General features: G+C 40.3%; 3 protein-coding genes across 3 annotated transcripts; all 3 read left to right on the plus strand.

The window, feature by feature from the left end:
* Positions 1-6072: 6072 nt before the first annotated feature.
* On the plus strand, positions 6073-8417 carry L201_000808 (uncharacterized protein; the record flags this gene model as incomplete). The annotated part of the gene is made up of 4 exons (XM_066216604.1): positions 6073-6448; positions 6530-6927; positions 6994-7728; positions 7794-8417. 4 exons carry the CDS (start codon positions 6073-6075, stop codon positions 8415-8417), a joined length of 2133 nt encoding a protein of 710 aa, XP_066072701.1.
* Positions 8418-9435: 1018 nt separating this feature from the next.
* L201_000809 (uncharacterized protein) lies at positions 9436-10737 on the plus strand (the record flags this gene model as incomplete). Its single annotated transcript, XM_066216605.1, has 9 exons — positions 9436-9462; positions 9635-9700; positions 9750-9779; positions 9854-9901; positions 10005-10124; positions 10232-10282; positions 10354-10392; positions 10477-10499; positions 10623-10737. 9 exons carry the CDS (start codon positions 9436-9438, stop codon positions 10735-10737), a joined length of 519 nt encoding a protein of 172 aa, XP_066072702.1.
* A 431-nt stretch (positions 10738-11168) lies between these two features.
* On the plus strand, positions 11169-13179 carry L201_000810 (uncharacterized protein; the record flags this gene model as incomplete). The annotated part of the gene is made up of 5 exons (XM_066216606.1): positions 11169-11346; positions 11455-11627; positions 11711-12060; positions 12156-12846; positions 13054-13179. The coding sequence occupies 5 exons, from the start codon at positions 11169-11171 to the stop codon at positions 13177-13179; spliced, it is 1518 nt and encodes a 505-aa protein (XP_066072703.1).
* Positions 13180-13199: the final 20 nt, after the last annotated feature.

The following is a 13199-nucleotide window of genomic DNA, read 5'->3' on the forward strand; positions in this document are numbered from 1 at the left end:
AAGCACTAGTCGTGATCAAAGCGTTTTGCTATGCGATAAATACAGTAAATGGTTGTTTTGTTATGGTCTGCGCTCTGGTTGACGAGCTGCGTCGCTCTGATTCCCGCTTTTATCGTTCGCGGGATTAACTGGTTTGTGCGAATTCCCATTTCTGATAGCTATCTTTCCCTTCTCAAACAAGTTGATGCGCAGATGGGATCAGACGGGATGATGAGCAATACAGATTGTTGAAGGTGAGAAAATCAAATCCAGATTCTCCAATTCTATTATTTCCCTTTACGTTGCTGCGGATTTAGTAAAATAGAATGAACACGGCTCCGTAAGAATTCTAATAGGAACAAGTAACTTAAGTATGATCGAGAATAAACGAAACCGAGTTGGTTGTGTGTGTACCGCGTCAGCGTAAGCCTTTGATTCTGTCCACACTTAGGTAAATGAGATTTTCAGGGAGTTGCATTTCTGAACGGGAGGTGAAACTTTTTAAACCCTCTTTATAACACATGTTTAAACTTATTTCTCCGATGCACAAAAGCTAAAGTTCCTAAAAATCCAAAAAAAATCCAAACTCCTCGTTCATCTCGGTCAGGTTCAAATCTCTCACCCGATGATATTTATCAGAAATAACCTTTTCTCGTTATGAGGGATTTTCGAACAGATCAAAAGAAAACAAAAGAAAAAGTCGTCCCGTGACCGCATCGTTCGAATTTCTTTCCTTTGAACCAGATTTCCAACCCAAAAGCATAACTGTTTCCCTCTTGAATCTGCGATGCATAAGGCATACACCGTGACAGAATTAGCAGAGATCTCCTGCAAACGCCCAACTGTTCCTCTGCGATCGTTTTCGGGACCTACGACGACAACAAATAAGGAGATTTTTGTATAGCTTTGGACACTTGCGCAGATCCAGATAAAATCGGTTGTTCTAATCGGGTGTCCTGTTAAAGATCTTGTTGAACGTCTGATCGTGGCGTTTGAGAGAAACAAATAGCGTACATAACAGCCAGAACCAAGCGTAGCAATCTGATGCATTATTGCTGTTTCACCAGAGATGGCGTTTCTTTAACTCGAACATTCTATCTCACAAGCATGTCCGAAGATGGAACAAAATGCATCCTCGTAATGCTACGCTGACAAACCGTATATTTGAGTGCGACGTAGAGAATCTTGGCGTCAACGTAGATCACTTAACGGGAGGATGAAAGGGGATTGAACAAAAGCGATGTAAGAAAAAATCGAAACGCCATTCTTTGCGTTGTCATTACCAAGGAACCGGTGTCTGAGAGACAAGTGCGCGAGTTACTGGAAAAACAAGCGCGATGAAGAACTCGGGCTTGTCATTTTCTTCTTCATTTGATGTGAACGCACTGAAGTAGTTGCACATGATCAAGTCTAGATCGGTCAGATGAGAGTTAGTATGCCCTACTAGTGTATTGCGTTTCACACACTACCATGACGGATGCTATCGATTAATGGTAACTCGCAGGTTGGATCATCCTACTGATAGATTTTTGGAGCTGTTTGAGGGTAAGTGAACAAAGCTTCCCCTGTAACTGACTAACTGCCAACCTGTTAATCTAAATTACAATTCCATCGGTCACCGTATAAGGATGGACGTATTTGAGGGATTTTCGTCATAACGTATGTATCTAGAGGTGAAATGAGGTGAAAGGGCCAATCTAAACAGAATGACAAGAATGCACAAATGTTCCTGGAGTCATGTATTGGCGTGGATACGCGGAGTGAACTTATATAACCTTTTTACAGCCTTAGCTGATAAGGGGATAGTTTAATTCGATCTCCTTCTGCGGACCCTGGCTGTCGCACCATATACCAAACCTTTTTTGAGACATGATGGCAGCCAAATAACCCTAGTTTAGATGTAATGATGATGATCTCGAATCTAGATGAAATCGCTCTCTCGGCAACAAACAAACGCTTCGCATTCCATTCCACTTCACATACCTAAGACTTTGTAAAATTTTGTGCGTAATGATTTCAAACTGTATTTTTTGGGTTAATCTCACAGAAACCACTGCTGCGGATAGCATAGCCAAAATCAAGTAACTAACTTAGGTTAAATCCCATGCATACGTATGCGTAGCTTCAACAATCTCGGCAGAAGAAGGATTGCGCATAGGATTACACAGCCAAAATTTCGAAAGATAAAGTTCTGAGTGACTTCTGTGTTGATTCCTCGCATTCGATTGTCGGCCCCTAGGCAAAAGACAATGAAGTGTAACGAATACCAAATGTCACAGAAAAAAGAATCTCTTCCTTTCTCTTTACATTTATGGTTGTCAGTAATTTTTCGACAATAACGATGACGCCTCTCGTTCCTGCTTATAAGTGTTATTCGAATTTTAGATTCGAACCAACACTCCAACCACATAAACCACAAAAGTATTATTTGGCTTGTTATTAGGGTGATTACATATACCCTTCTTATATGTTCGGATGAGTAAACGAATTATCGGAACTATCTTATTTAAACTTTCTGTCTCGTAACTGTTAAAATCGAAGAGAAGCTATATCACAGAGGGCGAAAAGCAATGATCTGTTGTTTGCGGAATGTGATGATTTTTGATATGTTTGTGGGAAGTCGTAAAGGATCAAGAGATTAAGCCCGTTTGTTTCCCATTCCCTTAACTCTGATCTTTTTACTTTGCCCCACTCCGCATTTTTACACGTAACAATGGGTTTCTTTGTTGATATGACAAAACAAACAAAACCAACTATAATTTTCCGAAATCTCTCTACCCGTCAGATTCAGGGGGACATATACAGTTGTCTTTATGGTGTCTTCACCTGAAGATGTACCGTACCTAAATGAAATCTGCCATTACGCTATGAGGATTAGGCGGAAACTAAAAAGGTCATAATTATCATTTCAGAAGAGATAGATAACATCCCTGATTTTAACGTTAGTTCATTATCATAGATAGATTACAGTTTTATTTTGGTTCATTTTCGTTATTTTATAGAAATTTTGGGTGGCAATGATGACAAGGCAATGATTAACGACAAATGATGCTAACTGATATGACCAGAGGAGAAAGCGTTCGACAGCGATTTACACTATACCAGAGTTCTGCGCTCTTGTTTCGTTCAGTATCGTTATCACCTTGTAGACCGTGTCATCATTGATTCCCGCTATTCCCCCTCCCCTTCCGTTCTTCAATCCTAAATCAACGAACAAAAGAGCAAAGGATCTACCAAAAGGGTCCGTGCGATACTCACCAAAATAAGGCTTCGTGAAACTTTCTATTGTCTTCACATCAAATCAATCACCCCAGCTTCATCCAGTCAACCCATTCAATTGACCTTCTCCCTTGGCGTTACTTATAGATAACAAAACACTAAATATCCTTTGTCACCTCTGGTCACCATTCCTGAACACAGCTTTCATTAGAATTTGAACATCCTAGTTACGCAATACAATACTACTGCGAAGTAAGGAGGTTCATTGCGCATCAAAGTCATATCTATTGTTCCAGCAGATTAGATTACCAATTTAACCAAAACTGTCTTACAACTTAGAGTGAATGGAAGGGTTTACTGTCTAAGAAGGTGAGTGTTTTTTAGACGTTACATGGTCTCGGTCATCGGACACACAAGATTAAAATCACTCAGAGCTCTATATAATACGGATTACAAGAAACGAGCGGTTCATGAGCTAGATCTGATGAAACTGATTACATAGTTTGACCTTCTCTTCAGATTCACATACCTCAGCCTTTGAACTTCCATTCAATTACAAGAACGAGATATCAATATTTTAGGCAAATCCCTTTCCTTCCTTACACGGGTACACCTAATCTAGTTTTTCAACAGATCAATACATCATATCTCGGACAAACCCTACCTTTGAAGCTTGTCATATCTTCCCTTGTATCACTCGCCCTTTTACCATCAGGAATTTCGCAGGCGAACCTGTGACACATAGCAACGACACCGCGTATCCGCAGAACTAGGACGAAGTTGTTTAGTCACAGCAAAATATCCAACAGATAGTTTACTTGCTTTCTGATTACACAACACCTTATATACCGGATCAAACTTATATGCCCAGTTTTTTTTAGTAGTAGTAGTCAAGGAGATAAGGATCATAACAGCGTACAATCCCGCTTAATTTACCCTACCCTAAACGCCAAATAAGATCAATTCAAAAAAACGCAAGAATAATAAGAAATAAAGAATCTCGGATTGAATTGAGAATCTGAGACACCGCACAAACCATCCATCAACATCATTTGAGAAGGTACGATCAACATCAATCAACTATCAAAAATCACACTTTCTGGAATATACATAAACAAAAAGGTGTTTCGTTTCAGGGTTATTGGATCATTCAGATTTAATTATCTAGACCGAAGCTAAAGAGGTTCGGTAACCTTCTTTATCAAGAACAGATCGCTTCTTATTCTTAAGCATCCCGCTATACACACGATAATAAGCACGGTCATATACAGTAGTGATTTCTGTGGAGCTGGATCAATCAGGATCAAAACCACTCAACATCAATCACAATCAAGGAAGATTATTGAAAACGAAAGGAAGTGTTCAAACTATTTAGCCTTGTTTCATCTTCAGCATCAAAATACATCACACTTCACATTGACGCTGATCATTCGACAAGAAAGAAAATTTCATCTATTTTGAAAAATTCACCGCTTCTTTATTCAGCTTCCGATCAACATCGTCCATCAAGATATCATCCAACATTTAGAAGAAACAAGCTTGTATACCCCTATTTCTTGTTGCGAACTTATCGGTGCTACTACCTTACTTCAACTTTGTCCCTGTGCTTTCAGATAGAAAGGATAACTTGTATTCAATTTAAAAACAACCCTTGTCTCACACTAAATTACTCATCCTTCGTCAACCGCCTCGATCACCATCAAAACCGCAACTACCGTCTGGCCGCAATTACTTTGTCAGAAGGAAAGACACATTCATCTTTGATCATACCTTATAAGTACACTGCTGTTGGAACTAAGATCTTCCTTCTTCATCTTTTCTCAACTATAACGAAAAGTGTCTCCTCTATCCCCGCACTTCATCATCAACAAGAATCCGAATTACAAGAATACTTCAGAAAGAGAATATTTCTGGAACATCTTTCACTACGACACCCAAACAGTCACACAAAATTCATTGATATACGTATCGAGATAGATAACTCAAAACAAGAGGTGAGTAGATTTCATTTCCCACTTATAAAGTTCGAAATATCAGGAACCTTTGTCTCAAGTCAAACAATTGCATCTATTCATTCTCATGTTACGTCTTTGGGGAGATTGAAAGGTTGATTTTAAACGGTAGGAGGGTGAAACTTTGTTATTTACTTCATCATCTTTATTTAATACCCGAAGAAAGTGCGGGAGTAGTACATAGTCCTTATTCGTATTCATTCCTTGACATACAACATCATGGTTTGCCACCTATCCATGATGCGTCATTCACATTACTTTTCTCCCACAAATTATCACCACAACCTACATTTCACATCTTGTCTTTACTTTCGATTCAATCTCGTCTTTCTGATAATTGATCCCTCATACAAACATACAAAAGATCGATCAAACATACATACTGACTGACTGACTCATCATGAAACTCAAAAATAGATACACACGAGTTTCTGCGCTTCTTATCCTTGATAAGACGTCTTCCTTTCCATCATCATCACAAATCATAAGCCTCATCGTTCCATCATTACTTGGATTCGAATACAACTTAAACCCCCCAAACGATCAATTCGTGATCAAATTATACTGAAGAAGTACGAAGTCATCATCTGCTGATCAACAAATAAATTCCGCATTTCAAGTACATACAACAGACCATTTTGACTTGTTTACGTGTCAACAGTCACATCAGCATCAACTTCGTATCCGATTTGCCGACTTGAAGTTCAACCTTATATATATATATATATATCATATCGTATAAAATTCTTGCCACCGTCTTCGTTAATCAATATCAATCACTTGTTCAGTCAGTGTACTGTATACTGTTCAGAAACAGAAGCAATCTACTTCCATCTTCTGTCAAAGCTTCCTCTTTTTCCTGATGTGTGTCGATTATCGATATTCCTTTCCTTCCTCCTCAAAACTTACTCTTTCCTCGACTCCGCCAACATTGTATTTTGATCAAATCTCAAATCACGACGGATCGATAAGTGAGCAAGAAACTATTCTCGAGTCACCCTCAGACACCTATTTCCAAGGGTTACATCCACAACGCTTCATCAATTCCCAATCCCAATCATACGAATACTCAGCCAAACAGTTGGGCAAAAGACCAGCCTCACCAGCTCTTATCACTCCTCCCCTTCCTATCGCTCAAATACCATCGAAAAAGAGAAACAAGATGGACATGCATATGGCTAAAGCTGGATCAGTGGCTGCTTTGTCGGCATCACAGACGCCGTTGGCAACCTATGTAGGTGAGTAACCACGTCTACCTGGTTTGTTATCATAAGAAATACAACATATATGCTTCAGACGCTGACGTGATTCTGAACCAGCGCAAATGGTGGTTTGGTTATGGTATGGCGATTTCACCTCCTCAAGTCAACCAATCCCAAATTCACCTGTTTCCTTGTCGCCAATACCGAACGATCCATTCGAAGTCACGCACTCGACCTCTTCTCGCATATCCACCCTCATGGTTCATCCCTCACCCGAATTCAGCAAATTTGTTTCACGTATGCTTACTGTCACTTCAGTATCGCATAGTGTAGCAATAGTAGCCCTTCTGTATGTTTACAGGCTAAAAATGAGGAACCAGTTCTTTTCGACTCCAGGAAGTGAACAAAGACCATTTATTGCAGGATTGATGCTGGGAAACAAGTACCTGGATGATAACACCTACACCAACGCTACTTGGGCTGAACTAGCTGGCATGACTTTACCGGAAATCAACGTGAGTAATACGTTCAATATAGCTTCACTGGTGCAAGCTGACGTTAGTTTTTGCATTGCTTTGCAGAAAATGGAAAGCGAGTTTCTTGTTGGGTTGAATTACGAATTAGGTGTGCCTCTTGAAGAATACGTAAGATGGAAGAATCTCCTTGATGGCTTTATGACATCGAGAGCTCCATCTAGCTCGGTATCAAGACATATCCGACAGCTATCCAATGGTAGAACACCTCACCCTGTACCAACTCTTCCTTCACCCGCAGTCATGGCGACCGCTGGTTCAACATATCGAGCACGATCAGCTTCACCTCCACGCATTGTACCTCCTCCTCATACTGGTCAATACGCTTTCCCTGCTGTATATGAACATGCCAGAAAGAGATCGGCAGTCGACGCCGCTATCCACGATCCTTCTTCATCAGCCGCTATATACGAATTCCTTCGAATGCCTATCCGAAAGGCAGCTTTCACTCAACCTCTTCAATCTACACAGCATTTACAACCAAATCTTACCGCTGTACGAGCGAGACCTACCCCCACTCAGCAGATATCAGGCTCAACAGTAGCTAGATCAAGCTCCCTTAGTAGAGAAAGTGGACGAGCGATAGCAGAGGATCAGGCGTCTAATAGAAGGGGATCTATGGGACATGCTCTTCCAGCACCTTTGGGCCATATTCCTCATCACATCTCACCAATTGCTGTTGATGCACCTATGTTCTCAACTGGAGCGACGGAGTGGAATGGAGGAAGGGCTTTATTAGCGCCTTACGAGGGTCAATCGCAACCGCAACTTGTGCCTCCTGAGGTGAGTGTTTCTGTTTACACATGAGTGAAGTATAATCGTAGCAAGCTGACCTTGGGTTTTCATAGCATCTGATGTTTTATTCTCTCGCTGCTGAAGCTCACCCTGGTGCTGATGGTGCGCCTCGTAAAGCTATCTTGCGATACCAAGAACCCAATCCTTTCACTTACCCCGCTCAAAATACCGCATATGCATCCACTTCCTATCCAATACCGTCTACATCCGCCTGTCCATCCTACCCCTTCGACGATGTATCCATGTATGACGCAAACAATAGTCCCGAAACAGCATATCCATCCAGCTCATATCAATATCCACCTCCTACTGTACACTCAGTGCATTCTCAAAATCAAGGGTTATACAATTCATATCCTGCACAAATGGGATGGTCACCTACACATGTTGTACCTGAACCAGCACAATTCGCCAATGCAGGTCCGCCAGGATTCACCTACTACCCAAGTACCCAAATGCAGAAAACACCTGCTCCAGCTATACCTAATCATCCGATGGTTGGTTTAGGATTGAATACCCAACAAGGTATGAACCCCACAAACGGTATGAGCGTTGATGGTCAGACGGTATACACACCCAATGGAGTGGTATATTCCACACCTGTAGATGGAAATATGTTCAATCAGTGGACTTCAAGAAGTGAATGGTCAAGTCCCATGATTCCAAGATATGATTAAAATTATTAAGGTTATCAAAATCAATTTTATGATTTAATAGTTTTCCTGTCAAATTGCAATTATTTTATGTACGTTTCTTTCACGACCCTCAATGGGATACACGAAGTTTATAGTCATTTATTAGCATTTTCAATATATATTTATCAAGTAGCATTCAACTCACGTCACGAGAGAAGATGAAGCCAAGTAGTCATTCATCTGAAGTCTTTGTAAATTAAATATCATAGTATACATGAAATAACATGAATTTAATACGAAATATAGAATCAGCATTGAGAATGTTTCCGAAACGACTTCTGTTTGATTCCTTTGTTTTTACTGTTGAAACGCAATTGAGCTAAAGGACTGGGGTAATTTGCCACTAGTCAAACAAAGTGGGGAATTTGACTTCTACTCGATCAAAGGAGAAGTAAGAATTGGGAACAAAGACCAAGTTAGATTTGGCATATCTCCTTTCTTTACTGTCGTTGAGTATGATGTCAGTAAACAATGCACTTGTGTACTTGAACTGCTTTCCAGTGTACTATGAGGTTTCTCAACGTACTGTACCTAAGCAGCAAGAAGAAAGGTTTGATTGATATCGACTTTTTTGTTTCAACTCACCCTATTCTATATTTAACGGATATATAAATACAGAACAAGGGTTTCTTCTTAATTTCCCATCATTTATACACATCAACATCATAAACATTAAGCAACAGATCGCCTCTTAGTACACGCAGTGACCATATATATATAACCCTCGTATCAACGTCATTCGATACATCAAAAACTGAAGTACATACTGACACTTATCATCCTCTCCTCCAGATCTCTTAGCAACGACCTAAAATCAATTTCATCAGCTTCAATACCTTACTTCGCCTATCATCTGATTAAGCTTTCATTTGGACAACCTATAGTCATTTACCAAACGAAAGTAACACACCCACTTGTGAAGATCAAATCAATTGCACTTAAGTTCGACTGTATTCTTAATTTTACAACCTTCACGAACCCTTAACTCTTTACCATCAACATGGATCCGATGAGTATGATGATGATGGTATGTATCTGTTTCTTGCAACATTCGATATATATTGCCCACCTCCTATCCACCTTGATGTGAAAAGCATTATATCTCCGAAAGTGAACACTCCTTTGTCCTTTCTTGCAATTTAGATGTGTCTTGATGTAAGAGAGTAGGTATGATAGCTAATACTTGATGAAAATTGTAGAGTGGTGGTATGGGAGGTATGGGCATGGGTGGAATGGGAGGTATGGGAATGATGAACCCTATGATGGTAAGTCATTTTCTTTCCAATCGAAAAGACTGTTAATTCGGCTTTTAAGGGTGGCGGAATGGGTATGAATCCAATGATGGTACGTCTTGTTGAATGACACCTCAAACGAATGGTTTGATAACACTCATGCTAATTCATCAGTTGACCATCTAGGGCGGAATGGGAATGGGTGGAATGGGTATGATGGATCCTATGATGATGGTAAGCTCTCCTGCTTTCTGCATCATCGCGTCTTCCCAATATCATGCAAATGATATCCCCCATGGCTATAGTGATTGATGCTGATATTGGCACCAATCATTAGGGTGGCATGGGCGGTATGGGAATGGGAGGAATGGGTAGCATGGGAATGGGTGGTACGGGAATGGGAGGAATGGGTAGCATGGGAATGGGTGGTATGGGAATGGGAATGAACCCAATGATGGTTGGCGTCATTCTACTAACGCCTTCACTTCCATAGCAAGGATTGTCTGACTGCCTTATACTGATATCCCTTCAAGGTAGCTGACAGAATGACTTTTACTATAATAGGGAATGGGCGGCATGATGAATCCAATGATGGGGATGGGAATGGGAGGTATGGTGAGTTAGATTATCAAAAATTCTATAATATGTTGTTCATGCTGAATCGATCCTTTGATCTACGGTTACAGGGTATGATGGGTGGTGGACTTGGATCAGGAGCATATGGAGTTGGTTCCCCTTTCCCTTATTCTTCTACGTGGTATCCTCCATGGGTTCAACAGCTAATGTATCGTACGCCTTGGTATACTTAGTTACCAAGGTATCCTCCAGGCGGGTAAGCGAGTTTACTTTACTAACACCATGACACCATTATCCTCCGTTCGACTTAATCTCCACCAATCAGTTTGAAGAAAATATATCAGTCCTGACATGCTTTTACTCTTCGCTTGTCCGCCAGTATGTTTGGCGATTACGCGATGGGTATGGGAGCGATGCCGGGAGGTATGATGGGTGGTATGGGTGCAGGAATGGGTGGTTATGGTATGGGATCAGGTATGCCATATGGTTATTAGGAAACCGATTCAAAATTAGGATTAAGAAGGCACTTGTATCTATTTGTATCTAAAAGAAAAAACAGAAAAATACCCAAGAACAAGCATGAATATGTATCTAATTCACTTTATCTTATCTATCCTTAACTTACAATTAATGGTCATTGATACTCTGCAATTAACGACAAGCAAAAATCCACGTCATAATTGCTTAAACAGGACAGTTACGTAACGAAGTATATGTCAATATTAGGCGGCAATGTTACCGGATATCACGCAGAGAAACCTGGTTGATGTTGATAAACCTTCTCATTTAACTATCTGCTCTTAATTCTTACCCAATATACCGTATGGTATTGTGAATCGTCTACAGCCCATAGAAGACGCTGCTCATTTCCTCGTTTTTCTACATCGCTGCGCAAAAAGCTATCCACTGATAAAGACTACTCAATATGCCGCCTAAAATGGCTCCGGTTCAGGCGCCGCCTTCACCTTCACCCCCTCCACCTACAGCTAATGATGCTCAAGATATATTAGTAATACAGGATATAATGGATACACTCGATCAGATACCTCCAGAGATCACTAGGGTGTATAGTGACTTGAATGAACTGGGAGCTGTACTATATTGTATGTATTTAACACTGCGCGTCTTCTGATGTTCATACCATATCTTTGTCCTCTGATAAAGTCAAAACTTACTGTATGTGCATTGCTGACAAAGTGATACGTCTTTAGCAACTCTGCTAAGTCTAGAGAAGAAGCTATACACTCTCATAAATTGGATACAGGATCCAGATATTAAGCCTGAGCAACGTTTTGAGCTACTACAAGAAATAGCTGAAGAAGCTGCAAGATATAAATTGGGTGGTGATGATAAGATAAGAGTAGCTGGAGGTGCATGTGATGGTGTAAGTTCAGCTATCTTGCCTCGCGCTCTCAAGGGAAATTTTCGGAATGATCTGTGGCTAATGATATAATCCATAATATTCAGATAATGGCTCACCAAAAACACTTATCAAACTTGCTTGCTGCCTCCACTTTACTTAATCCTTCACCAACTTCACCGTATACACAAACATTAACATTACCATTTGCACAACCTGTTGTGAATACTCGTAGATTGCAAAGAGCAGCAAATTCACCATTCAGAAATTCAGGTAAAGATGCTGCTGGTCCATCAAATGAAGGTAGAATCGGTGATACGCCAACAAAGAAGAAGAAAGGTAGAATAACTCAATTAGGTAATAATAGTAATAACAAAAACAGTATTGATGATGATGACGCTTCAAGTGTTGGAGGAGGTGAGAAAGAGAAGAAGAAACCTGCTAAAAAGAGAAAACCGTATGTCTCCTTTGCATTCAGATCATATTCGATGAGTTCAGTTCCTGCTAGCCTGTGCACCTTTGTACTAAAGCTGATATTTCTTTTGTGCACAGGGTAAATCGAGCTCAATCGCCTACAGAGTCGATCGCATCTACTTCAGCATTCCCCGGTAAAGTCGCTGAACCACGCACGGCACGTCAATTAGCTGCTGCAGCAAGTAGAGCACGTAAAGCAGAACAAGACGATGGATCAGATGATGAATCAAGGGATGAGCATGTGCCTACATCTACATCTAAGAAAACCGGAATTGCTATGCAACCTACAGCATCAAGTGACTCTCTACTAGAAAGAAAAGATGGTGGATTAGGATTAGATATGGGTAATCCTAAAGATACAAGTGGAAGTAAAAGTGGGAATGCTACACCTAGCAATAATGCTACAAACAGTCAGAATGGAAATAGATCAACTGGAAATAACAAGAATGCTAGTAGTAAAACCACATCAGGGATTAAAAGATCACGTACAGATGATAATGAGGATGATCAAGATGAAAGTGATTATGACGAAGGTTACAATAATTCACGTCCAATCGCAACTCAAGCATCTACTTTCAAGACGATGCCGAAACCCAAAAAATCATCAACAACAAATAGTAATTCAACTCAAGCATACGATATTGGGATGAATGATCATGAAAATATAGCTATTACAGAAGAAGTCGATTCCAAAGTCTACTGTTTTTGTGGACAAGTTAGTTACGGTGAAATGATTGGTTGTGATGATGATGATTGTGAAATTGAATGGGTAAGTTCAAGTACTTCCATCATAGTGTTTTTATTACATTTCTTAGTTGGTCTTCCCATTCTATCATAACATATAAGTTTTCGATCCTATCTGCTCCAATTCATTGTCCACTGCCATGATCGTTTGCTGCTCGATCGGGGAATGGCTTCCTTTTTTCAACTCCCAGTTGCAATATCAGCTGATGCCAATACCTAAAACTCAATGTAGTACCATCTTGCTTGTCTGAACCTGGACAAGACACCTGAAGGTAATTGGATATGTCCTAGATGTGTAGAAAGAAGGAAGAAACAACCTAAAGGCAAGAAGGCCTCAAAGGCTAAGAAGACCAAATAGATGTGTTAATCCCCCATCTG

Source organism: Kwoniella dendrophila, chromosome 1, assembly GCF_036810415.1.
Source record: "Kwoniella dendrophila CBS 6074 chromosome 1, complete sequence".
In the NCBI taxonomy this organism is placed as follows: Eukaryota; Fungi; Basidiomycota; class Tremellomycetes; order Tremellales; family Cryptococcaceae; genus Kwoniella; species Kwoniella dendrophila.